Raw genomic sequence first — 25,499 nt, forward strand, 5'->3', positions numbered from 1 at the left:
CTCCCCCAGAGGAGCAGGGTGAAGATGTTCCCTGGGGGAAACGTTTTCCTCATGGTTGGCAGGAGGCTCAGGCTGCCAAGGCAGGGCCTATTCTTATGGCCAAGGATCTGGTGTGCCCAGGGGAGAAGGCTTGGTCTCTGGGATGTCACCCTTTTGCAGCGCTAGGCTCTCTCACCATCTTGCAGGGCCTGGGACAGCAGTAGTCTCTCTGGGAACCCTGGGGTTATCGGTGGTTCTCACAGCCGATTTGTCTTTCTCTTTCCTTTGTGTCCCTGGGCAGGTTGGTGGCCTTGACGTTCCCCAGGGATGTATGCAGTGTACAGACAAGCCCACCCCCCGACGGGGGTGGAGTTCTCCATGTACTGCAACTTCTTCTCCAACGCGGAGCGCAACCTGGTAGTGGCAGGAACGTCTCAGCTCTATGTGTACAGGCTCAACCATGACTCAGAGGTACCTTGTCCTCTCGCCAAACCATCCAGCAATCCCACCCAGCCCTCTGTGTCTTTCTGTGCTGCAGCTGTTTCTACAGATCCTATCTATGTGTGTCTACGGGGTGCCTGTGATACCAGGGACAGGACTCAATGACTCAGGAGGTCCCTTACAGTCCTGTGTTCCTAACTCAAATCCAATTTGTGTTTTAATCAAATTAAAGCATTCTATTTTTTGACCCCTGGGACCTCAGAACTTCTTCTCTGAGTGGAGGTGCAAAAACATAAAAGCTTTGGACACCTTCCAGGAAATTTCATTCATAAATCACAAAGGAAAGAGGAAATCTGGAACTGTGTTTGTAAATTATTATTATTGTTTATTACTTGTATTTCCATAGTGCCTAGGAGCCTTAGTCATAGACCAGGACCCCCCTGTGCTAGGGGCTATACGAACAACAAAAATGCAGCTCCTATCTCAGTAAGCTTCCTATCTAAGTATAAGACAAGATACAACAGATGGATACAGACAGACGGGAGAGTACAAGAAAGCACTGAGTCAGTATTGTTTATAGATTCTAGGACTGGAAGGGACCTCTGCCCTCATGACAGGACCAAATACTGTCTAGACCATCCTTGATAGACATTTATCTAACCTGCTCTTAAATATCTCCAGAGATGGAGATTCCACAACCTCCCTAGGCAATTTATTCCAGTGTTTAACCACCCTGACAGTTAGGAACTTTTTCCTAATGTCCAACCTAACCCTCCCTTGCTGCAGTTTAAGCCCATTGCTTCTTGTTCTGTCCTTAGAGGCTAAGGTGAACAAGTTTTCTCCCTCCTCCTTATGACACCCTTTTAGATACCTGAAAACTGCTATCATGTCCCCTCTCAGTCTTCTCTTTTCCAAATTGAACAAACCCAATTCTTTCAGCCTTCCTTCATAGGTCATGTTCTCAAGACCTTTAATCATTCTTGTTGCTCTTCTCTGGACCCTCTCCAATTTCTCCACATCTTTCTTGAAATGCGGTGCCCAGAACTGGACACAATACTCCAGTTGAGGCCTAACCAGCGCAGAGTAGAGTGGAAGAATGACTTCTCGTGTCTTGCTCACAACACACCTGTTAATGCATCCCAGAATCATGTTTGCTTTTTTTGCAACAGCATCACACTGTTGACTCATATTTAGCTTGTGGTCCACTATAATCCCTAGATCCCTTTCTGCCGTACTCCTTCCTAGACAATCTCTTCCCATTCTGTATGTGTGAAACTGATTGTTCCTTCGTAAGTGGAGCACTTTGCATTTGTCTTTATTAAACTTCATCCTGTTTACCTCATGTGATGGAGCAGGGGAGTTACATTGGGGATTGGCGGCTGCCCTTGCAGGGAGATACCTGAGCTGTAACCTGAGCCAGGAGGGGTGTTGGGAGAAATGACACCTTCTGCCCGGAAGACGGAACAAAGGAGAGGAGGGCAGAGGGGAGGGGGGAGAAAGCTGCTGGAGGGTTTTGGTTTTAGTTTCCTGTTTGGGCTGGGTGATGCAACGCAGGGAACCCCAAACTGGGGTCTAAGCTCCCTGAACCCCCCGGAAGGACTTGATTGAGGGGTCCGGGTTGTACCTACAAGCTCTGCTGTAGACTGCGTTCCTATTGTCCAATAAACCTTCCATTTTACTGGCTGGCTGAGAGTCACGGTGAATCTCAGGAAGAGGGGTGCCAGGCGCTGACTCCCCCACACTCCGTGACACCTCAGACCATTTCTCCAATTCGCCAGATCATTTTGAATTATGACCCTATCTTCCAAAGCAGTTGCAATCCCTCCCAGTTTGGTATCATCTGCAAACTTAATAAACGTACTTTCTATGCCAATATCTAAGTCGTTGATGAAGATATTGAACAGAGCCGGTCCCAAAACAGACCCCTGCGGAACACCACTTGTTATACCTTTCCAGCAGGATTGGGAACCGTTAATAACTACTCTCTGAGTACGGTTATCCAGCCAGTTATGCACCCACCTTATAGTAACCCCTTCTAAGTTGTATTTGCCTAGTTTATCGATAAGAATATCATGCGAGACCATATCAAATGCCTTACTAAAGTCTAGGTATACCACATCCACCACTTCTCCCTTATCCACAAGACTCGTTATCCTATTGAAGAAAGCTATCAGATTGGTTTGACATGATTTGTTCTTTACAAATCCATGCTGGCTGTTCCCTATCACCTTACCACCTTCCAAGCGTTTGCAGATGATTTCCTTAATTACTTGCTCCATTATCTTCCCTGGCACAGAAGTTAAACTAACTGGTCTGTAGTTTCCTGGGTTGTTTTTATTTCCCTTTTTATAGATGGGCACTATATTCGCCCTTTTCCAGTCTTCTGGAATCTCTCCTGTCTCCCATGATTTTCCAAAGATAATAGCTAGAGGCTCAGATACCTCCTCTATTAGCTCCTTGAGTATTCTAGGATGCATTTCATCAGGCCCTGGTGACTTGCAGGCATCTAACTTTTCTAAGTGATTTTTAACTTGTTCTTTTTTTATTTTATCTTCTAAACCTACCCCCTTCCCATTAGCATTCACTACGTTAGGCATTCCTTCAGACTGCTCGGTGAAGACCGAAACAAAGAAGTCATTAAGCATCTCTGCCATTTCCAAGTTTCCTGTTACTGTTTCTCCCTCCTCACTGAGCAGTGGGCCTACCCTGTCCTTGGTCTTCCTCTTGCTTCTGCTGGTGGGCTGTGGTCTCAGCCCTCCAGCAGCCTAACTGTTAAGGTTTTTGTAGGCCTCATGGCAAAGGAGAACTTTGAGGAGGGTTTTGAAGGAGGGTGCTGAGGTAGTGCTGTGGATGTTTACAGCGAGCACCTCCCAAGCATGAGGGGCAGCAGGGCAGAAAGCACAAAAGAGCTCGTTTGAAAATTACTCCTGAGGGAATTCTGTGCACGATATTTTAAAATTCTGCAAAATTTCTGCATATTTTATTTGTCAATAAATGTGGAGGCTCCAGCATGGCAGTGGGGAGCACAGGCTGCTGGCTGCACTGAGGTGGGAGATTACTCTGCAGTGCCCCCCCCCCCCCCCTCCCGACACAGATATGGCGGTGAGGCTGCACCTGACCCTGCCATAGCACAAGGGCCAGGCCTACCCCAGAAACACCCTGGGGCCCTGCCCCTCCTACTCCTGCACCAAAAATATAACAATTCTGCACACAATATTTTAAAATTCTGCAAATTATATTTATCAAATAAATGTGGAGGCTCCAGCACAGCACTGGGGAGAACAGGCCGCTGGCTGCACAGAGGTGGGAGATCATTGTGCAGTTTCCCCCGGGACATGGACTCAGCAGTGAGGCTGCACCCCACCCTGACACAGCACAAGGACCAGGCCTACCCCAGAAATACTCCAGGGACGTGCCCCTCTGTGCCAAGTGCACTAGGTGTGGGTAGGCAGTCTCAGCAAGGCAGGACCCTAGTGTGGGGGGATCCAGGTATGGGTTGAGATGGTTCTGTGTGGGGCAATTTGGGTGCGGATAGCTCAGTGGGGGATGCAGGTGTGGGGGGATCTGGATGCACAGGGGCTTGTTGGTGGGGTGGGGAAATCTGGATGCAATGGTAATGGGACTCTGCAGCAGGGGGGTCTGGGTGTGGGGGGAATAGAGCTTGGTGGGGGGGTATGGATGTAGGGGGCTCAGTGGAGGATCCAGATGCAGCTGGTTGGGGCTCAGTGGGGCAGGGATCCGGGTGTGGGTGGCTTGTCAGGGTGGTCCAGGTGCAGAGGGAGTGGGGCTCATCGGGTGGGGGGAGGTCTGAGTGCGGGGGTATGAAGCTCAGCGGGAGGGTCTGGGTATGAGGGGGTCTGGATGCACAGCGGATGGGGGAGCAGCTCCCTGCACAGGGATCCCACTCCTTGCAGCTGTGGAGCGATGGGTGCAGGAAGTGGGGGAGGGAAGTTTGCAGAGCTTCCTTCAGCCAGGGGAGAAATCTGGGGATGGGTCTGACCCAGCCCCAGATGCCGTGCAGGGGAAGAGGAAGTCCCGTCCTCTCCAGCCGAGACTAGCAGCTAAGCCTGGCGCAGGGTAGCAGCCACCAGCCGGGTCTTCCCCAGTCCCGCCTCCTGCCTCAGTGATTTACCTCTCTGCTGGTTGCCCTGAGCCCTCAAAATATACTGCTGGGGAGGGTCACATGACCACTTTTGTGGCTTCTCTTTGCTTCCCTGTCAGAAAGTCATTTTTCTACGGGGAAGCAAAGAAATCTGTGGGGAACATAAATTCTGCGCATGCGCAGTGGTGCAGAATTCCCCCAGGAGTATCCTCCACACCAGGCGCACCAAGATAGCAAACAAAAGGGACAGAGTCTCACATGCACACCCAGCCCTGGCCCCCGATCCAGGTGTGGGGCAAGCAGGTTCAGCCCAGCAGGTTCCAAGTGTAGAGAGGCTTTGTGTGGGGTGAGAGGATTCTGTGTGGGACAGTCTGGGTGCGGGTGGCTTGGTCGGGGGTCCAGGTGAGTGGGAGATCTGGATGCACAGGGTCTCCTTGCGGAGTTCCAGATGAAGGGGGAATAGGACTCTGCATGGGGATCCAGGTGAAGGTGGGTGGGGGTCCGGGTCTGTGGGGGGGGGCTTGTTGGGGTGGGTTTTGAGTGCGGGGGACTCAGTGGGGGATGGTCTGGGTGCAGGAATGGGGAACCACATGCAGAGGGAAGGGGTTTGGCATGGGTCTGGATATAGAGGGGGTGGTGCTTGGAGAGACGTAGTCGGGGTGCAAGGAGTGGGGTTCAGTGGGGGGTACTCTGGGTGCAAGGGGGCTCCAGATGCAGGGGGTGAGGCTCAGTGGGGTGGAGCTTGATGGGGGGGCTTTCTAGATGTGGGCAGGGTGAGGCTCGGCATGGGTTCTGGGTATGGGAGTTCCGAATACACGGGGGTTGGACAAATGGGGGAGCAGCTCCCTGTACAGTGAACCCTCCCCCGTGGCTGAGGAGCAATGTGGGCGGGAAGTGGGGGGGCGGAGGTGCAGAGCTTCCTGCAGCTGGGGGAGGTTTCTGGGTGTGGGTTGGCCCCGGCTGCTCTTTGAAGGGGAAGAGAAAGTCCCGTCCTCCCCAGCCCAGCTGGGACTAGCAGCTGAGCCCGGCGTAGAGTAGGAGCCACTGGCGGGGGCATCCCAAGCCCCACAGTGATTACCTCCCCACTGGCTGCTCTGGGTGCCTGAAACAACGCACCCATGCTGCTGGGGAGGGGCGCGTGACCGCTCTTGTGGTTTCCCTGTCAGAAAGGCATTTTTCTGCGGGGAAGCGAAAAAATCTGTGGGAGACATGAATTCTGCGCACGTGTAGTGGTGCAGAATTCCCCCCAACGGTAAGAGAGAGATCTGGCCCATTCAAAGTGACAGGCTAGGATATGAGTGGAGCAAGGCCAGAGAGAAGGAGGTTGTAGTAATCAAGATACAAGCTGATGAGAGCCCGCACAAGAGTTTTAGCTGCGTGGATGGATAGGGAAGGGCGGATCTTAGAGAGAGACTCTGTGGGACATAGTCAGAGACTAGATGGAGAACCTAGAGAGGTGCTTGTGTTCGGCTTAGCTCGGTTAGCCTGGGTTACTAGAGTACTTAGCACTTATATCACTTCTTATTTTCAAAGGGGTTTAGATGCATGTGCCTGGGGGCTGAGGCTTGTGGGTCAGGCTTGAGAGGCATGGGCAGAGCCTGGGGGTGGGGGGGAAGCCCAGGAATAACGGGGATCTGCAGGCCAAGATTGAGGGGCAGTGGCAGAGCTGTGGGGGGGGAGCTTCTACATCTCTTGCCTGCTCTGGAGCTGCCCCTCTGAGTAGGACCAGATCCCCTCGGCCTCATGTCATTCTGGCATTGAACTGAGAGATGCCTTGGCTAATTGCCCCAGAGGAGGGCAGCAGCTGCCTCGGCTGGGATCGCTGGACCCAGGCTGTCTGATTGCAGCTACTGATGCGGCTCTTTCTCTTCCTTCCAGCCCTCCACTAAAGGAGACAGGAACACAGGTACGTGGGACGGGGGCATGCAGGGGTGGGCCAGTCTGGCTTTGCTGCAGCTCCTGGGATCGCCCCGGGGCGGGATTGGAATGTGGGGGGTGAGAGCAAGGAGGGATGGAACCCAGGACAGCCTCCGTTTCCTGTTGAGATCACGAGCTGGTGGAAGTAGAATCCAAGCTGCGCTTGGTGTGACTCTGGAAGGTCTTTGGGTCACAGCTGCTGTGGAAATCCTGGTGCCTCCAGGGTTTTCTCTGGCACTGACTCAATAGCAGCGCCCTCCTCCACTCACCAGGGGCTGGCACTTGCCCTCCCCTGCGTGAGCTGCAGCTGGATTCTGAGAGCTGGGAAATTTTCATGGGCAGCATCTCCTTGGGGCCTTCTTTCCAAAGCCTCCTGCCAGCCACTTACACGCCGGCATCGGTCACTATTTCCCTGACAGCTAATCTCTCCAGTGGGGCAGGCCTTCGGACGGGAGTCCCCAGGAATAAGAGCTGTGAGTCGTGCAATTCTGCAGCTCCTGGCTCTCTGCCCCGGGTCTGTCTCTTGGTGCTGACAGACTGGAGGGAGCTGAGAAAGGCAGATGGAGTGATCAGCGGCTGGCAAGGAGAGGAAGTGTGAAATCTGGCCGACTTGTGGGGGTGAGGGCAGTGATCCCTGGGGAAGGAGAGACGTTCCGTGGGGGGGACATGGAGTAATTCCCAGCACTGCAGCAGTCGCTGGGGAGAGGCCGTGGCCCAGCGAGGTGGTCACACTGGGGCTGGAAGGAGGGCTCATGGGTGGATTGAGAGGGGGCAGTGTGCAGTGACTATCTGGGGGTGCTTCGTGCCGGTGAGATGTGTGAGGCCATTGACTCCTCTCCGCAGGGTGGGGTGGAAGTGGGTCAGGCGGAGCCCTGCAGTGCGTGCCGGGCCTGCCCTAAGCCTCGGCCTCTCACTCACGCTCTGTCTTGCTGGCCCATGCAGAGGGCAAAGGTCACAAGGAGAAGTTGGAGCTGGTGGCCTCCTTCTCCTTCTTCGGCAATGTCATGTCCATGGCCAGCGTGCAGCTGGCGGGGGCCAAGAGGGACGCTCTCCTGCTCAGCTTCAAGGACGCCAAGGTAACTTCCGGGGGCGTGGAGGGGGGGGGGCCGCTCCTACAATGGATCAGCAGCTGCATCCATCCCCCCAGCCCAGCGGCGGGAGGGGTTAGATCCAGCCCCAGTTCAGAGGCCTGGGACTGGAGTAGCTGGGGGCGGCAGGCCTGGAGTGAGGGGCAGTGGTGGGTCAGGCCTGGGATGAGGGGCAGAGGCGTGGGGAGCAGCTTGGTGTGCTTCAGGATGGAGCTGGGTAATGTCTCGGGTGCTGTTCTTTAGTCCGTCCATACCTAGGCAATGCCCCATGGGGTGCTGTCCCATACGGGGGTGGGGGGGAGGGAGGGCATCTTTCAGCCAGGCCATGACACCAAGGGGCTGGCTGAACTCAGATGGCCCTGGCCTGTGCTGTGTGCAGGATAGCCGTGGCACTCCTCCCAGGAGGTGGCTGCATTTCAGGGCTGGGCGAAGTGCTTCCTGCAGGCCTTTGAAGTCTGTGGAGGTGCCGTATACGTGAATGGTGCCCACCTGAACCGAGGGGCGCTGTTTACCCACTTTCTCCTCCTCCTCCTCCGTAGCTCTCGGTGGTGGAATACGACCCTGGCACCCATGACCTGAAGACCCTCTCCCTCCATTACTTTGAGGAGCCTGAGCTAAAGGTCGGTCCTTGTGTGCTGGCTGTGGGGGTCAGCACCTTCCCGTTCCCACTGCAGCACGGAGGCAGCTTTGGGGCTGGTCTGGTGGCAACCACTAGCCCTGTGGCATCGTGCCCACTCAGTGCTGTGAGCTCTGTGCTCCTTCCTGGCCCGACAGCCCTGCCCTCTGCTCCCGAGGGATGGGTGTGAAAAATGGCTGGGAAAGGGCCCAGTCCAGGTGTTGGGGCAGGTGGCGGATCCGCGGGGCTGGCCGAAGGCTGCTGCGTGTCAGGAAGAGGCGGGACCCCAGTCTCGGTGCTGGGGTGTCTGTGAAAGGAGGAGGCTGAGCTGTGCTGAGGATATTGGGGCGAGCGCCTCCAGGCCTAACCTCAGAGGAGACGTGGGAGATGGCCCAGCTCCAGGAGGAGGGGCAGGTCACCTCCCCCAGCACAGCTCTGCCACCATGGCCGCCGATGATCCAGTCTGAGTCTGAGCCACCAGTGTGGACTGAGACCCTCTGCCGTGCATCTGAATGGAGACAGCGCGCGTTCCCCAGGCTGAGACCACTGCTTGGGCTTCCCAGAGCTAGAGGGGGAGTGACCCCCCCCCCGTGCCCTGTCCAGCCCCCTCTCTCTGCCCTCGGAGGAGCTCAGTGCCCCGGGGCCCAGCGAGCGCCAGGGCAGGCCTGTGCTGTCTGGCTGGGTTGTCTGAAGGAGACCTGCCATTCAAGGTGGCTGTGGGGGCTCCATCGCGGGCTGCCCTGGGTTGGCATGTTTGCTCCTGAGCCCTGGCGAGGCCGGGGTGGCTCATTCCCTGCGCTGTGTGTGTTCCCAGGATGGCTTTGTGCAGAACGTTCACATCCCTAAGGTGCGGGTGGACCCAGACGGGCGCTGCGCGGTCATGCTGATCTACGGCACGCGCCTGGTGGTGCTGCCTTTCCGGAGAGAGACCCTGACTGACGAGCACGAGGGGGTCATGGGAGAGGGGTAAGGCCCCAGAGCTAGCCCTGGCAGGACTCCCCCCTGCACTGGTGGGCACGGGGTGAGAGCCCCTTGTCCCATTCCAAAGCTGGCAGCGTCCCCAGCTCCCTGCTGGCTCACGGGATCCCCTCATTCCGCTCGCCACCTGGCTTCCCTGCACTTGAGCTCTGCGACAGCCCGCTCCCAGCTCTCACCCGCAGGGCGCCTTGGGGTGGATTCTGGCACTTCGTGAAGTTGGCCACTGGAGTCACGTTTTCGGGGGTGGAAAGGGCAAGAAGGTGATGGGATCTGAAAGCCCAGCATCTCCCCCTGGCGCGAGAGGGGCTACACTTTGGCTGGGCTGGGAAACGTACCAGAACCGGTGTGAGAATAGGCAGGGAACCCTGTGGTGGTGGTGGTGAGGGTGGGCGGGACGCTGCTGCATGAACTGAGCCAGCCCTCTCCAGCGGATATGCCCAGGGGGCCATGTTGGCAGTGTGCCGGGGGTCCAGTGCGCATGTAAAGAGCCGATTACCTGCGGGCTGCAGACGTCGGTGTGCAATGCTCCGTCTGGAGCGGCGCTGCCACGCCTCTCTGGTCAAGGAGCTGAGACTTGTATTCCCCACAGGCCTCGCTCCTCCTCAGAGAGGGGGAGGTCATGCTCCAGCCACCAGGTCACAGGCCCCGTCCGAGGGAGCGTGGCCAAGCATGGGGTGCCAAGGGGCCCTGCCGGGAACTGCCTGGAGGCTGTGGGGAAGGTGCCGCGGGGGTAGCTGGGCCAGAGGGGGGCTGCCTGCTAGGCTCGGCCTCCCAGACTCTCTGTGTGACGGTGTTTTCCCTCCTCTCTTCCCCCCCTACCCCCCCCATTGCAGCCAGAAATCGAGTTTCCTGCCCAGCTATATCATTGACGTGCGGGAGCTGGACGAGAAGCTGCTCAACATCATCGACATGCAGTTCCTGTATGGCTACTATGAGCCCACCCTGCTCATCCTGTTCGAGCCCAACCAGACCTGGCCAGGGTACGTCCCTCCCGCCCCCCCGGGCTGCTGCCAGCTTGGAGTCCCGGCCAGCCCACTGCGGGCACCATGCAAGGCGGGGCCTGCTCGGTGCTGAATGGAGGCGCTGGAGGGCAACTCGGCAGGGGGCGCTCTGCTCTGAGTTGGTGCTGCGGGGGGTGCTGTGCTGCATCTCGGTGGTGGGGGAAACCATTTCTGTTTGCAGGGGGCTCTGGGCTGCCGGGGGCAGCTGGTGCAGCCCCTGCGGAGCTGGAGTGCAGGTCAATCCCAGCGAGTGCCCGGCACGGACCTGCAGCCCTGGGGTAGCTCTCCTGGGAGGACGGGCAGCGTGGAGGGGCTGGGAAGGTGGGACCCAGCAGGGGAGACCACGCCGCAGAGGTGAGTTGAGCAGAGCCAGACGCAGTCACTGGGAAAACGGAGGACGTGGGGGCTGGTGGGGAGCACGTGACCAATGATATTGAAGCACAGGGCAGCCAGCTTTCTGGGGGAGACCCCACCCCAAGTGTTCTCTCCTTCCACCCACTTCCCGTGGCATCTCTCCCTGCTCCCTTCTCACGCTGCTGCGGCCTGTCCCGCTCCGGGCTCCCTGAGCAGGCCTGGGGGCGGAGTGTATGCGAGCTGCTGTCTCCTTCCCCTCGGTGCAGGCGGGTGGCCGTGCGCCAGGACACGTGCAGCATCGTGGCCATCTCTCTGAACATCATGCAGAAGGTCCATCCGGTCATCTGGTCCCTCAGCAACCTGCCCTTCGACTGCACGCAGGCCCTGGCTGTGCCCAAGCCAATAGGTGAGACGAGCGTCTGCTTCCCAGGTGTGGGGTGCGACCTGGTGGCTAGAGCATGAGACTAGCACGACTCATGGGCTTGGTCCCCCCTCTGCTGTGGCCTTGGCCAAGTCGCTCAGCCTTTTCGAGACCCTGTAAGCCGAGTCCAATGGTTGCCTACCCCCGGGGCTTGGGCGGCGGTGTGGGGCTTTTCATGTGGCTCGTCGGGTGGTGGGTAAGTGCAGGATTGTAGCATTAATACCGCCTTGCAGGCTTGGCCAGCTCAGAGTCTGCCTAATGCAGGCACTGACTGACGCTCGTCATCCGTACGGATAGAATGGCACCTGCTTTGCAGGGCATTCACTCCCCTAGAGTGCGATATGGAGGGGGCTGAGCCCCATTTCCTCTCAGCTTCCTCTCTGACCATCTGCCGTCCCTGAAGCTCAGACGTGAGCCTGTGTCACCAGCCCCCCCAGTTCTCCCTTGGGTTGGTGCAGAGAGGAAGGGGTCAGACCCAGCCCATTCCCCAGTAACTGGTGCCGTGAGCTCTGCGAATCCTTCCTTACCCAGCCCCAGGGGAAGGGTTTAAAGCAGGGCTAGGATCTAATTTACCCACCGCCGGAACCTACCCCAGTTTGGCCAGGTGGGAGGGTGCCTGGGGGTGCCTCGTGCAGGGTCCTGTGAGCGAGAGCTCCGGGGCTGTCCCCTGAGCAGTGTTCTTCCCTGGCTCTGCACAGGTCCCAGGGGAGCTGATCCGCTCACGCCGGGGAACATGCACCTGAGTCCCGACAAGCCTTCCCTGAAGAATGGGCTGAACTGCAGGTTCAGTGAGGGGCGCTCTGGGCCGGGGTCCGGAGCCCTTCGCCTCCAGCTCACTGCGCCCGGGCTGGCCCGGAGAGCTGCGTGGGGGGGCCGTGTGTGCAGTGAGTCCCTGGGTCTCACGCCAGCCGCCCACCTCGCAAACTGCCCTCCAGTCTAGCATGGAGGAGCTGCCCCGCGCTGGTGTCCACGCCTCTGACGCTCACAGCTGGGCTCATTCTCTCTCCAGGAGGCGTGGTGATCTTCGCCGTTAACTCGCTGCTGTATCTGAACCAGAGCGTCCCGCCGTACGGAGTGTCCCTCAACAGCCTGACCACTGGGACCACAGTGTTCCCCCTGCGTAAGCCGGCGCAGCTTTCCTCCTCTTCGCGGCTCTCGGCTGCTGCCAGCAGGGGGGCGCTCCCTCTGTCCTGGGCCCGTCAGCGTGGGATGGGCAGCGCTCAGGGGGCTGATGGGCACCATGGCTGGGCGATCTTGGCCTGAGTGGGAGATGCCAGCTGGGCCCTGGGGCACCGGCACTGAGCGGGCCCCTCTCTCTCCGCAGGCATTCAGGACGGAGTGAAGGTCACGCTGGACTGTGCGCAGGCGGCGTTCATCTCCTACGACAAGATGGTGATCTCGCTGAAAGGAGGGGAGATGTAAGGCCCCAGTGGCGGCCCCGGGAGCTTGGCCCGGCTCTCTTGTCCTTGCCTTCAGGAGCTGGGCCCGTCCCAGGGAGCTTTGAGCTGCTGCTCTTCCCTCTAGCTCCTAGTCCGGGGGTGGGTGGGTGGGTGGGTGGGGGGGCACGGATTCTAAATAGCCAGGGTTTGAAAGGAGCCTGCCCTCTCTTGCTGGCGGGACACCCCCCCCCCCAAGCAGCTGCAGGTTCGTAGGAGCTGTGGCGGGGAGGGGGTACCGGGGTCTAGGGCTAGAGTGGAAGACTGGGAGGCAGGACTCCTGGGTCTGTTCATTTCTCCTCAGCGGCCCTGGGCCAGTCCCTGCCCTGCGTGTGCGTGAGGCAGGGATGGTGGCACGGGCCCGCTGCGTCGGAGGTGCCGCTGGGTGGCGAACCTGTGCACAGTGAGGCAGCCCCTGAGAGGGAAGGGATGGGCGAAGGCCCACGGGTGGGCTCCAGCCACGCTGCTCGGCGTGGCCTCTGGGGACCCCAGGGGGGCGAGAGACAACACTAGTGGCTAGGAGAACGGCCAGCAGGCGCCTGCGGTTCTGGGGAGCTCATTGTTTGACTCTGACTCGCTCTCCTGCCAGTCTCCACGGAGTTAGAAACTCCCCTGTGTGGAGCTTTCACCCCTGGTGCTCTCGCTGTGACTTCGCCAGCATGATCCGTGCCCATGCAGCGGTTCCCCCTCCCCCGTCGATTGCCCCCGTGTGCTTCCCCCGCCTCTGCCACGCAGGGCACGAGCTCTGATCTGCTGTGGAGCTCGGCCCCTGGGTGCCCTGCCCTGGCCCCTCCCCGGGCTCCTGAGCCGTGCCCGGCTCCGCGGCGGGGGCTGATCACGGAGGCCATCTCTCAGAGCTTCCAGCTGGCCCAGAGCAGCCCTGCAGGGCCTAGGACAAACTCCTGGCCTCACCGCTCTCCCTGTCTCTCCTTAGCTACGTCCTGACCCTCATCACAGACGGGATGAGAAGCGTTCGCTCCTTCCATTTCGACAAGGCAGCAGCCAGCGTCCTCACCACCTGTGTAAGCCGCTGGGCCGAGGAGGGGTCTCCCGGGGGGCCTGTCACGGGGGTGCTAGTAATTGCCTGGGGACTCTCCTGGACCTGGCTAGGTGGGATCCCAGCTCTCGCCCTGTGCCAGGCTTGTGCCTTTCTCTCTGCCCGGGTAGCCGGGCTACCGAGACCCTCAGCGGGCAGATGGGGGCCATGGGGCTAGGTGCCGTGCTTCCCAGTGCTCTCGGTCGTGTGCCTGGGGACGAACTGGCGGCCCAATGGGGGGAGCAGGTGGGGGCGTCCCATGTGGGCAGGACACTGGTGCCCAGAGCAATGCCGGTCAGCAGGGCTGAGCCCGACTGGGCCGTCAGGGGCTGCTGTGGGTCCCTTGTGCACTAGCAGGTGGGTGCTGGGCTGTCAGGCCAGGCCTGGGGGGATCAGTCACTGACTGTGTCAGTGTCCCTGCGAGTGACCCATGTGCTCCGAGGGCTCGGAGGAGCTCATGGCCCCGGGCCTGGTTCCAATGCCCTCTGCAGGGCACGTCTGCACAGCCAGCGGCAGCGAGGCACCAAACCTGGCTCCACAGACTCAGGCTTGCGCTGCCGCTCTAAAAAGAGCTGTGTTGGCTTGACAGCCTGAGCCGCAGCATCTACATGGCTGCTGGTAGTGTCAGTCCGGACCGGGCAGCCCCCAGGCCGCATGGCCGGGCTCTGCGTGGCCGGGCTCGGGGGCTGGCTGGTTGGCTGGCGTGGGCCGCGTGGCTGGGCTTTGCGTGGCCGGGCTCGGGGGTGGGCTGGCTGGCTGGCGCGGGCCGCGTGGCCATCCCCTTTGTGTCTGAGTCCCAGAGCGGAGCAGGGGCGGATCTGTGAGCGTCAATTTCTCTGCTCCCCTCAGATGATCACAATGGAGCCGGGTTACCTGTTCCTGGGCTCGCGGCTCGGTAACTCCCTCCTCCTCAAGTACACGGAGAAGCTGCAGGAGCCCCCCGTGAATGTCGCCAAGGACCCGGCCGACAAGCAGGTCAGGGCAGCCCAGGGCCTGCGGGCGCTTCCTCCTCCATGTGCTTTTCTCCCCACCCTGCCCCTCCTGGGCTTCTGCTGTGGCCCAAGCCAGCCTGGCTGCATTCCCTGCGTTGCTGCTGCGCCATCCGTCGGGGGATTGGCCTAACGGCTGCTGCGGGTCAGCGTGGCGAGGGGCCCCAGAGCATGGCTCTGTGAGCTAGTAGCCATTAGCCCCATGGCCTGTGGTCTCCCGCTGGAACTGGAGATGATGAAAGCTCCAGAAGAGGTACCAGGCTCAGCCCTTTCCCAGAGCATAGACAGCCCGGCGGGCAGCAGGGCAGGCGAACCCAGCCTGCCCACCCTTTCTCTGCCCAGGTGTCTGTCTCCAGCTGGTCCCTGGCCTCTCCAGAGGTTGCCAGAGAGGGGTCCGGCTCGTACCCATGTGCTGTGGCTTCCATTACAGCAGGCCTGAGAGCCCCCAGCTTCTCCCACTGAGTGGCCCCCGGGTGCTATTGCTGTGGGTCACTGCTGGCCTGGCCATCAGCACCAAGCGGCAAATGGCCCCATTCTTCCTCCCATTCGCAGAGTGACTGGAACGGTTGGAGCCCCCTGGCTCGGGGCCAGAGGTGGGGGTGGGGGGGTCAGCCCCTTCACCGCTGACTGCTCTGTTCCCCACAGGAGGAGCCCCCTGTCAAGAAGAAGAGGTCGGAGTCATCCGGGAACTGGGCTGGTAGGTGGGCGCCTCCTCGGGGTCGGGGGCGCAAAGGGGTCCGACCGAGCCAGTTTCTGCGTCCCAGGATTGGCCGGGGGTGCCTGGCAGCGGCTGCCCAGCCCTAGGCTCAGGGCAGGGGAGCTGGGGGTACGGGCTATGCGGGGGACACATGAGGCTGGTGTGATGGTGCTGTCTGTGGGAGCCAGCTGAGGTCACTCAATTAGGGTGAACTGCAAACAAAACGGGGCAGACAAATCGCAAACGCTGGTGGATATTCCAATCCTTAGATTTACCAACCAGCACAAAACAGCTCCTGTAGTACCTCACTGGTTACTCAGAAGTCCAAATAACACAGTTCCCTTAAAGTGCCCAGCCTCAGGCCTCCGTCCAGACACACACGTCAGATATGATGCTGATTACTGAAAATCTGATCTCATCATGTAAAAGAAAAGGTTCTTCCAACCCCAAAGGATCAGCCACATACCCAGATCCAATTATAACTTAGATCTTACCCAAAATACACGCTTATAGCCAATTCTTATTAACTAAACTAAAATTTATTAAAAAAGAAAAGAGAGAGAGTGTTGGTTAAAAGATCAATATACAGACAGACTCAAATTCAATTCTTGAGGTTCAGATACATAGCAGAGATGAGCTTGTAGTTGCCAGAAGTCCTTTTAGAAATAGTCCAGAGGTTATAGTCCAATGTCCATGCTCAGGGTGGCTCCAGTCAATGACTGGGGATCTCAATCCTTGTGGGTTAAGGTTTCCCCCTCTTGAAACCCAAAGCAGATCTGAGATGAAGTAGGATCGTGTCCCAGGGTTTTTATACATTTCCAGCAGCCTTTCTGCCTGAGAAAACAATAGGCTTAACTCTCCTTCTCCCAAACATCCTGGCAATTAGCACAGGGTAATTGATCCATTAAACAGTTCAGATACAGGTACCACAACCTTCAAAGAGACATAGGGTACGTCTACACTTACCGGAGGGTCCGGCGGCAGGCAATCGATGTTCTGGGATCGATCCCGGAAGTGCTCGCCGTCGACGCTGGTACTCCAGCTCGGCGAGAAGAGTACGCGGCATCGATGGGGGAGCCTTCCTGCAGCGTCTGGACCCGCGGTAAGTTCGGACTAAGGTACTTCGAATTTGCGTACCTTAGTCCGAAGTGGGGGCTTAGTGGGGACCAGGCCATAGAGACAATAATACTATTTCACTCAAGTGTCTTCCTACATGTTAATACTCCTTTTTTTGATCTTTGAATTAAAGCTATAGCAATAGATAAGACTTGTTTGCTTACATCACAAGACCTAAGGAAACACCTCCCCTTCTACCTCTAACAATGCCGGCTGCATTTCAAAGCTCTGTTCATTTACAGATCTTCCTAACCAGTCTCTAAAGTTGGGCCCTGGGTCAGGTCAGTCTGTGAGGTAATTAACTCTTTCTGGCCCTGTCACCTTTCAATGACATATTATATCACACTCATAGTGTCACAGCTGGTATGGCTCAGGGCGGGGGAGCTGGGGCACATAGTGGGGCGCAGGAGGCTGGCGTGGTTCGGGACAGGAGTACGGGGGGCACAGCGCTGCCCCGGCTCCGTCCCAGGCTCCGGCTCGCTGTTGTGTTGCAGGGGGGAAGTCGGCCCCACAGGACGAGGTGGATGAGATCGAGGTGTACGGCAGCGAGGCCCAGTCCGGGACCCAGCTGGCCACCTACTCCTTCGAGGTACGCGCTCTGCCTGGAGCTGCCTGAACACCCCGGACCTGCTGTTCTGGCTGGGGGGGGGCAGCTGTGGCTCCCTGCCCAGCGGCCTGGGGGGGCTGGAGGCAGCTAGGTGGGACCCAGGCCCCTGCTGCCCCTAGGGACTGAGCTCTGCCCCTGAGCCGAGCTGTCCCTAGGCTACTCCGCGTGCTCATCAGTGTCAGCCCAGGGGGTGAGTCCCCCGCACTTCCCCAGAAGCCTGACACGCCCAGGGCCCCGGCCAGGCAATGCAGGGGCTGTTTCCCCTCCCACGCTGACCCCCTGCGGGAGGGAGCGCTCCCTCATGGCCCCTCCCTGCAGATGGCCCCCGGGGGAGCCGGGGCCAGTGACTTGGTGTTGTTGACCCTTGTCACATAGGAACCGGGCTGATCCCCACCAGCTCCGTGGTGGCTGGGGCCAGGCTGGAGCTGGAGCCCTAGGGGGGCAGGCCCTGTGTCCCGTTCTCCAGGCCCCCGGGCCTGGGGCTGGGCTGGAGCTGCTGTCCCGAGGCTGAAAGCCCCGTTTCCCATTTCCAGTCCCTTGACCCCCCCCCCCCCCCCCGAACTCTCCCGGCCTGGTCTACGCGCAGGGCGCTGACCCCCTCTTATATCTTGCAGGTGTGCGACAGCATCCTCAACATCGGGCCCTGTGCCAATGCAGCCATGGGGGAGCCCGCCTTCCTGTCCGAGGAGGTGCGTACTGCGCCAGAGCCAAAGGCGCTCTGCCCCCCTCATGTCCACGTGCCACCGTCAGCGCGGCCCTGGGACTACGGGTCCCAGCAGGCCGTGCTCCAGGGGGCCTGGCTGTAGTGCATGCTGGGATCTGGAGTCTCCCTGGGCTGCGGCCTGCTCCGGGAGAGCTGTGCTCTGTGCAGCTTGAGCCAGGGTGGCATTTGCCCTGAGCTGACAATGCTTTCCAAGGCCTCCCAGGCCTTCCGAGCCCCATTCGTCTCCCTCTGCCCCCGAGAACAGCCAGTGCTTGGGCTGCTTTGGGAAGGCAAGTCCAGCTGATCCCTCCTGTCCTGGCTGACCCCCTGCAAGGCCAAGTCGCCTGCAATGGCCGTTCCCAGCCCACTGCCCGCCCGAGTGCCTGTCGCTGCAGGGCAGATGGACGGGCGGGCGGGACGCTGATAGGATGGGTGCAGGAGCTAGAGTAGGGCTCCCGCAGTGCTCCGCGGAGCCAAGGCAGTGGGGGCCGTGAGGAGAGGTGGGGCAGTGAGGACCAGTGGGGCAAAGGGGGGGTGGATATGGGGGGCTGGGGTGTGTGGAGCCGTCAGCACACTGGAACAGCAGCCCCAGGGCTCGGTGCCAGCCCCTCCAGCACAGGGCACTTCCCCCTTGTGGCAGCCAGTCCTGGAGGTGGGGACAGGGGGCTTCCGTCCCTAGTGGGGGCAGCTCCTGACATCCGCTGCTTCTCTCCATGGCTGCAGTTTCAGAACAGCCCGGAGCCAGACCTGGAGATTGTGGTTTGTTCAGGCTTCGGGAAGAACGGGGCCCTTTCTGTCCTGCAGGTGAGCACAGCACCGGCGGGAGGGGTGCGGTGGGGGGAGCATCTGTGCTGGGGGGAGCCTGGCGCTTGCAGGGGAAGGGGCCGGCATCTGTGCTGAGGGGGAGCCTGGCGCAAGCAGGGGGGGAAGGGGTGGGCATCTGTGCCGGGGGAGCCTGGTGCCAGCAGGGGGGTGATGTCCGTGCCCCGGAGTGAGCCTGGCACAGGCAGGGGAGGCAGAGTCTGTGCCCAGGGGTGAGGGTGTCGTGTGAGCCCTGGCTGGTCTGAGTGTGGCATGGGGAGGGCTGTCACCGTGCGAAGGCCCCACATCCGGGCTCTGGGCTTCACGCATCCCTGCCCTGCAGATCTATGGGAGGGGATCCCTGCAGGGGGAGCCCCCAGCGGGGCAGAGACGGGCCCTGCCTGAGGGAGGGGGTGGGGAGGAGGAGGCAGGGCCAGGGGAGTGAGCTCTGCCACCCCACGTGCTGGCTAGGTGGAAGGGGGCGTCTGGAGCTTGTCACGGCAGGGCTGCCTGGCGCGTGGCCCCTTCTTTCCGGTCTAAAGGCGCAGCCACGTGGCCGCTGCGTGGTCTCTGCAGGCGGCTCCCTGGGCTGTGCACATGGCGAGGGGCGGCTCTCGGCTGGGCAGAGTTTGGGCTCCGCGCCAGCGTTCAAGAGCAATGGGGGTCGTCTCAGTGCGTCTCCCGCCAGGGCTGGGGGAACTGGGAAGCTGCAGTTCTAGCCTCCGCCTCTTCCCAACAGAAAAGCATCCGCCCCCAAGTGGTGACGACCTTTGAGCTGCCCGGCTGCTACGACATGTGGACCGTGATCTCGCCCCAGAAGAAGGAAGAGGTCAGTGGGTGGCTGCCCGCGGCGTGGAGGGGGAGGCTCTGGGTTGGCCCATCAGCCACCTGCCCCTAGAGCTCCTGGCACCTCTGCTGGCTTCCGCCGAGCCCCAGTTCCCGCAGGCTGATCCCAGCATGCTCCTTAGCTGTGTCTGGCCTGGCGAGTCAGGCGCTCCCTCTTGGAGGAGTGCCCCGTCCCATCGCTGGGGTAAAGGCCCCTGGCTGGGCTCGGCTCCTAGGGGCTGGGGGGTGCCGTGTGCTCCCGGGGCCCGGCTTCATTCTCTCCTCCTGCAGGACGAGAGTGCCAAAGGGGAGAGTGCAGAGAAGGAGCCCAGCCCCCCCGAACCTGAGGACGATGGCAAGAGACACGGCTTCCTGATCCTGAGCCGCGAGGATTCCACCATGGTAAGGGCCCTGGCAGTGTGACGCGGTGCCGGGGGCCCAGTCCAGGCACCTGTCCCCAAGGCACCATGGCACCGGAGTGCGCATGCAGTCGGTTTGGTCTCTGGGGCGCCCCAGCAGCAAACTGCCTCGCTCCTCAGACCTCACGGGCCAGGCGCAGGGAACCCGGGTGCTGCGGGTGACCCAGGGGCCGTATTCGGGTGAGAGAGAACATAGGCCCTGGCCCTTTTCCCAGCATGTGGGGCGTGAACCTCCCATCCAGCTCGGATCGTTCTGTTCCAGCTCCCTGATTTCCCCCCGGGTTCATCGGGACACAGGGAGCTTCCTCTCCTGCCTTCCCTGGTGTTGCTGGGCGCTGTTAATCAGCTGGCATGCTCCACCTCAGAGGTGGCTGCGTTGGGGGGTGAGCGATCCGGTACCTGTCCCGTTTGTAAAGGGGCAGGGTTGGCTCCTTGTCTGCCTGCTGAGGCGACAGGCAGGCGGGTTAGTGTAGGGGCTCCGCTCTGACTGCCCTCTGGTCGTGTGCCCCGTAGATCCTGCAGACGGGTCAGGAGATCATGGAGCTGGACACGAGCGGGTTTGCCACGCAGGGGCCCACCGTGTTCGCTGGCAACATCGGAGAGAACCGCTACATCGTGCAGGTGTCGCCCCTGGGCATCCGGCTGCTGGAAGGAGGTGGGCACCGCGGGTGGGCAAAGCTGCCACGTCTCTTCCTGCCAACCCCTCAGGCCTGCCTGCCTGCCCCGGTCACCGCGCTGGGACCGGGTCGCTGGGGCCATCTGCAGTGTCCGGTGCTGGCGGGACTGGTGCATGCCGGGGTCCTCCATGGCCCCCCATTCTGAACTGGGAGTGGGGCCTCCTCAGTCTATTCCCCATGTGGAGGATGCAGGGCTGGGGGAACCCGTTGCTCCGATCTGAAGGGGGGTGCTGGATTGGGCTGGGGCTGAGCCTTGTGGCCCTGGGCATGGCCGTGGCTCAGCTGGGTGGCTCTGTCTTCCAGTGAATCAGCTGCACTTCATCCCTGTGGACCTGGGCTCCCCCATCGTGCACTGCGCCGTGGCCGACCCCTACGTGGTGATCATGAGCGCCGAGGGCCAGGTGACCATGTTCGTGCTGAAGAGCGACACGTACGGGGGCAGGACGCACCGGCTCACCCTGCAGAAGCCCCAGCTGCACCACGTGAGTCTGAGCAGGCAGTGCTGCTGTCGGGGACAGGCTGCATGCCCCCGTCCTTGTGTGTGTGTGTGTGTGTGTGTGACACTGGGGCTGTCCCTCGGGGTGGGGCTGGAGGGACACACCCGGGTGCTGTCGGTCGGGGTGCGCATGTGCGACGTACCAGGGTACAGTGCAGACCAATGGGGAGCTGTGTCAGCCCTGCCCTGCAGCCTTGGCTGCTTCACAATGCCCACATCCAGCCTGCCAGCATGTGAGCCACCCCCTGAATGTGTGTGTGGGATTGCAGCCTGCCAGCCACACCTGGGTCGCCAGCCTGGGTTACGCTGCAGGGTGCCCCCAACACACCCCCAGTCCGAGATCTTCTCCCAGAAATGTACGTCCTGTACTGCCCAGCTCCTGGGCAGGACAAATACTTTCCTTTAAGGGCCGAATATGCCAGTTTATCTCAAATAGTTATTCCGACGCTTCGGTTTAAACACACGGGATTAAATAAAACAGTAAAACAAGTTTATTAACGACACAGAGAGAGATTGTGAGTCCAAGTAATGAGGCCTAAAAGTCAGAAATGGTCACATGCCCACGGGGCTCAGGGGCTGGGGACAGCCTGGGCGTCTCCTCACTGTGCGAGGTGGTACCTGCAGCCTCTCCCTTGCAGCAATCCAAGGTGATCGCGCTGTGTGTGTACCGCGACGTCAGAGGCATGTTCACCACGGAGAGCAGGACGACCAGCTCCAGGGACGAGCTCTCCCTCAGGAGCCACTCGGAGGTGGAGACCGTCATCCAGGACATCAGGTACGAGAGAGGCTGGGGCCTTTCCCTGGCCATTAGGGACGGGCAGATCGGTGGGGAGAGGCGCACGTGGCAGGGTGGCTTTAGCGCTGCTTGTCCTGGCCCAGCGGCCAGGAGCGGCAGTCGAGCTGTGCCCAGCAGCCCATGGCAGGGGGACAGGATCCGTGTCTGCATGAGCAGCATAGGGAATGAGGGTGGGTGATCTGTGTGACAGGGCACAGCTGGGGGCAGCCCCCCATCCCTCCAGGTCGCTGCTTCTGTGCCAGGTGAGCCATCGGCAGCGATCCCTATGTTCTGCGCCTGCCACTCCCGGCCGAGAGAGGGTGCACAGGGCGGGGAGGAGCGCCGTGACAGGGTGCCCGGACCCCCCGTAACAGCCTCTCCCTGCTTCCCGGCCACCCGGCGCAGTAACACGGTGGACGACGAGGAGGAGATGCTCTACGGGGACTCCAGCTTGCTCTTCAGCCCCACCAAGGAGGAGCCGCGCCGCAGCAGCCTCCCGCTGGCTGACAGGGACCCCCACCAGTCCAAAGTAGAGCCCACGCACTGGTGTGTGCTGGTGCGGGAGAACGGAGCCATGGAGGTAAGGCCTGGGCCAGCCCCTCCCGAAGGAGCCTGATCTGGCACTGCCTGGAGAGCAGCCCCTGCCCACCTAGTGCTGAGCCCCTTGGAGCTTGTAAGCAAAGCAAGGTTCAGTCTGGTCGAGGCTTGGATGGGAGACCTCCGGGTTCAAAACGGCCTGCAGGGAGTGGGGTGGGGGGCTTAGTACGAGGTGCCCTCCCCCCGGAGTCAGGGCTGACTAATGCCCCAGTGCGGTACTAGGGGGCGCTGACCCCAGGGGACCCCCAGGAAGGTGCTCTGCTGCTGGTGGGTGAGGTGTGAAACCGAGGCCCTAGTTAGTGGTTACCCCAGAGTTGGGAGGTGAGTCCCAGCCAGATCTCAGCTCTGCTCTGACTCCCCTGAAGAGTCGGCTGGCTACAGCATTCCCACTGAGCCGTGACCCCCCTGCTGCTGCTGGGCCTGTTCTGGGGGGTTTCTAGGACTCCCCCTTGCATGAAATCGCTCTCTTGGCCCAGTGTGCAGGGGCCCTAAAGGGGAGCTGTTAAACTGAGACAAGGAAATCATGTTGACCCCACGTGTGATTAACCTGTGGAACTCCTGGCCACAAGACTGAATCCAAGAGCGTAGAAAGGCCGTGACGTTCCCATGGCTTATGAGACTAACAGCACCAGCCATCCTACTCCAGGGTCTGAGCCAGGCCGAGGGAGGGGGCTTGGGAGACATTTCTCCAGGGGCTGTTATCTGGGGATGGTCCCTGCAACTCCTCAGGACAGCTGGGAGTGGGCTAGACAGACCCTGCTCTGACCTCATGTGGGGATTCCTATGAGGAGCCTCCATGGACCCCTGCCTAGCTCAGTTGCTGTCTCTCTCCCTGCAGATCTACCAGCTGCCTGATTGGCGCCTGGTCTTCCTGGTGAAGAACTTCCCCATGGGCCAGCGGGTGCTGGTGGACAGCTCGTTCGGGCAGCCCGCGGCCCAGGGCGATGCCAAGAAGGAGGAGGTGACGCGGCAGGGGGAGATGCCCCTGGTGAAGGAGGTCCTGCTGGTGGCACTGGGCAATCGCCAGAGCCGGCCGTACCTGCTGGTGAGCTGGGTCATGGGCGCTCACTGCTACCCTTGGAGCAGTGCCGCTGCCCGGGCAGGCTTCCCTGGCTCTGTGTGCACGTACCAAGCAGGGGCGCAGCGAGGGGGCTGCAGGGCGGGGCGCAGATGGCTGCTTACTGCGGTGGGGGGTGCCTAACTGGTTGGAAAACCGTTCCCAGAGAGTAGCTATCAGTGGCTCCCAGTCATGCTGGAAGGACATAACGAGTGGGGTCCCGCAGGGATCAGTTCTGGGTCCGGTTCTGTTCAATATCTTCACCAACGATTTAGACAATGGCACAGATAGTACGCTTACAAAGTGTGCGGGCGATACCAAGCTGGGAGGGGCGGCCAGCGTGAGTGTATTGGGGGGGCACAGCGGGGATGGGGCTGTAGTGCTCTGGCTGGCCAGCGTGTGGGGGGGGGGCGACGAGCAGGGGATGGAGCAAAGGGAAACATAGGCTGAATATTAAGATAACGTTCGCTGCACAAGGGAGCGCTGGTTGGGAGTTGACTGCCCAGGGCAGTGGTGGGAGCCCGTCCCTGGGGTGTCTGTCGGAGGGGGACCGGCCTGCCCGTCCCTGGGGTGTCTGTCGGAGGGGGACTGGCCTGCCCATCCCTGGGGGTCGGACCCACTGGGGTTACTCCAACCCTGCGATCGCTGGGTAGGTTTCCTTTCACAGCACGGCCTCACAGCACCTCCTGCCACTTCCCCGGCTCCGCTGCCCTGAGCTGGGGCTGAGTGACCTGTGGGTAGGGGGGAGGAGTGGGCTCCAGGTGGGCACGGGAGGGGCAGGAGTCTCAGCTCTTCTCGTCCCGTCGGCAGGTTCACGTGGACCAGGAGCTGCTGATTTACGAGGCTTTCAGCCACGACTCCCAGCTGGGCCAGAGTAACCTGAAAGTCCGGTTTAAGAAGGTAACGGGGGAGTGTTTGAGGCCCCCCATGTGTCCCCCTGCCGTCAGGCCCAGCTGACACGGAGGGGGGGGGCCCAAAGCGCCCCCCAAAGTCCTGCTTCCTAGTCGCCCTCCCCGCCAATGGGAGTGTGTCCCCCATGGGGAATTACAGCCCAGTCTGCTCAACTTCTGTCCCCGGAAAGATAATGGAGCACATAATTGAGCCATCAATTTGCGAACGCCTAGAAGATAAGAAGGTGATAAGTAACAGTCAGCATGGATTTGTCAAGAACAACGTGTCAAACCAACCTGATAGCTTTCTGTGACAGGGTAACAAGCCTTGTGGATAGGGGGAAGCGGTAGACGTGGTATATCTTGACTTTAGTGAGGCTTTTGATACCATAGACTCATAGACCATCTTGCATGAGCGTCTCATACACAAACTAGGGAAATGCAACCTAGATGGAGCTGCTATAAGGTGGATGCAAAACTGGTTGGAAAACCGTTCCCAGAGAGTAATCATCAGTGGTTCACAGTCATGCTGGAAGGGCATAACGAGTGGGGTCCCGCAGGGATCGGTTCTGGGTCTGGTTCTGTTCAATATCTTCATCAGTGATTTAGCTAATGGCACAGAGAGTACACTTATAAAGTTTGCGGACGATACCAAGCTGGGAGGGGTTGCAAGTGCTTTGGAGGATAGGATTAAAATTCAAAATGATCTGGACAAACTGGAGAAATGGTGTGAAGTAAATATTGAATTTCAACCTAAGGACAAATGCAAAGTGCTCCACTTGGGAAGGAACAATCAGTTGCACACATACAGAATGGGAAATGACTGCCTAGGAAGGAGTACTGCGGAAAGGGATCTGGGAGTCATAGTGGATCACAAGCTAAATATGAGTCAACAGTGTAACACTATAGCAAAAAAAGCGAACATCATTCTGGGCTGTATTAGCAGGAGTGTTGTAAGCAAGGCACGAGAAGTCATTCTTCTTCTCTGCTCCGCGCTGATTAGGCCTCAGCTGGAGGATTGTGTCCAGTTCTGGGCGCCACATTTCAGGAAAGATGTGGACAAACTGGAGAAAGTCCAGAGAAGAGCAACAAAAATTATTAGAGGACTAGAAAACATGAGCTATGAGGGACAATTGAAAAAACTGGGTTTGTTTAGTCTGGAGAAGAGAAGACTGAGGGAGGACATGATAACAGTTTTCAAGTATATAAAAGGTGGTTACAAGGAGGAGGGAGAAAAATTGTTCTTAACCTCTGAGGACAGGGCCAGAAGCAATGGGCTTAAATTGCAGCAAGGGAGGTTTAGGTTGGACGTTAGGAAAAACTTCCCAACTGTCAAGGTGGTTAAACACTAGAATCAATTGCCCAGGGAGGTTGTGGAATCTCCATCACTGGAGACTTTTAAGAGCAGGTTGGACAAACCCCTGTCAGGGATGGGCTAGATAATACTCAGTCCTGCCATGAGTGCAGGGGACTGGACTAGA

At 59.7% G+C, this 25,499-nt stretch overlaps 1 protein-coding gene across 1 annotated transcript in view; it reads left to right on the top strand.

Annotated features, from left to right (window-relative positions):
* The first annotated feature begins 274 nt into the window (after positions 1-274).
* Positions 275-25,499, top strand: part of CPSF1 (cleavage and polyadenylation specific factor 1) — a 33,523-nt gene continuing 8,298 nt past the window's right edge. Inside the window, exons 1-23 of the mRNA XM_026647093.2 lie at positions 275-450; positions 6,401-6,428; positions 7,382-7,515; positions 8,067-8,147; positions 8,958-9,109; positions 9,955-10,101; positions 10,743-10,882; positions 11,907-12,017; positions 12,222-12,315; positions 13,268-13,355; positions 14,219-14,344; positions 15,004-15,055; positions 16,666-16,760; positions 17,393-17,467; positions 18,205-18,285; positions 19,022-19,111; positions 19,399-19,509; positions 20,040-20,181; positions 20,507-20,685; positions 21,338-21,474; positions 21,880-22,054; positions 22,910-23,116; positions 23,939-24,028. Of these exons, the coding sequence (XP_026502878.1) occupies positions 307-450; positions 6,401-6,428; positions 7,382-7,515; positions 8,067-8,147; positions 8,958-9,109; positions 9,955-10,101; positions 10,743-10,882; positions 11,907-12,017; positions 12,222-12,315; positions 13,268-13,355; positions 14,219-14,344; positions 15,004-15,055; positions 16,666-16,760; positions 17,393-17,467; positions 18,205-18,285; positions 19,022-19,111; positions 19,399-19,509; positions 20,040-20,181; positions 20,507-20,685; positions 21,338-21,474; positions 21,880-22,054; positions 22,910-23,116; positions 23,939-24,028 (2,679 nt within the window). The 5' untranslated portion in view covers positions 275-306. The remainder of the gene's footprint in view (positions 451-6,400; positions 6,429-7,381; positions 7,516-8,066; positions 8,148-8,957; positions 9,110-9,954; positions 10,102-10,742; positions 10,883-11,906; positions 12,018-12,221; positions 12,316-13,267; positions 13,356-14,218; positions 14,345-15,003; positions 15,056-16,665; positions 16,761-17,392; positions 17,468-18,204; positions 18,286-19,021; positions 19,112-19,398; positions 19,510-20,039; positions 20,182-20,506; positions 20,686-21,337; positions 21,475-21,879; positions 22,055-22,909; positions 23,117-23,938; positions 24,029-25,499) is intronic.

This window comes from Terrapene carolina, unplaced genomic scaffold, assembly GCF_002925995.2.
Source record: "Terrapene carolina triunguis isolate 2854851 unplaced genomic scaffold, T_m_triunguis-2.0 Scaffold58, whole genome shotgun sequence".
Taxonomy (NCBI): Eukaryota; Metazoa; Chordata; order Testudines; family Emydidae; genus Terrapene; species Terrapene triunguis.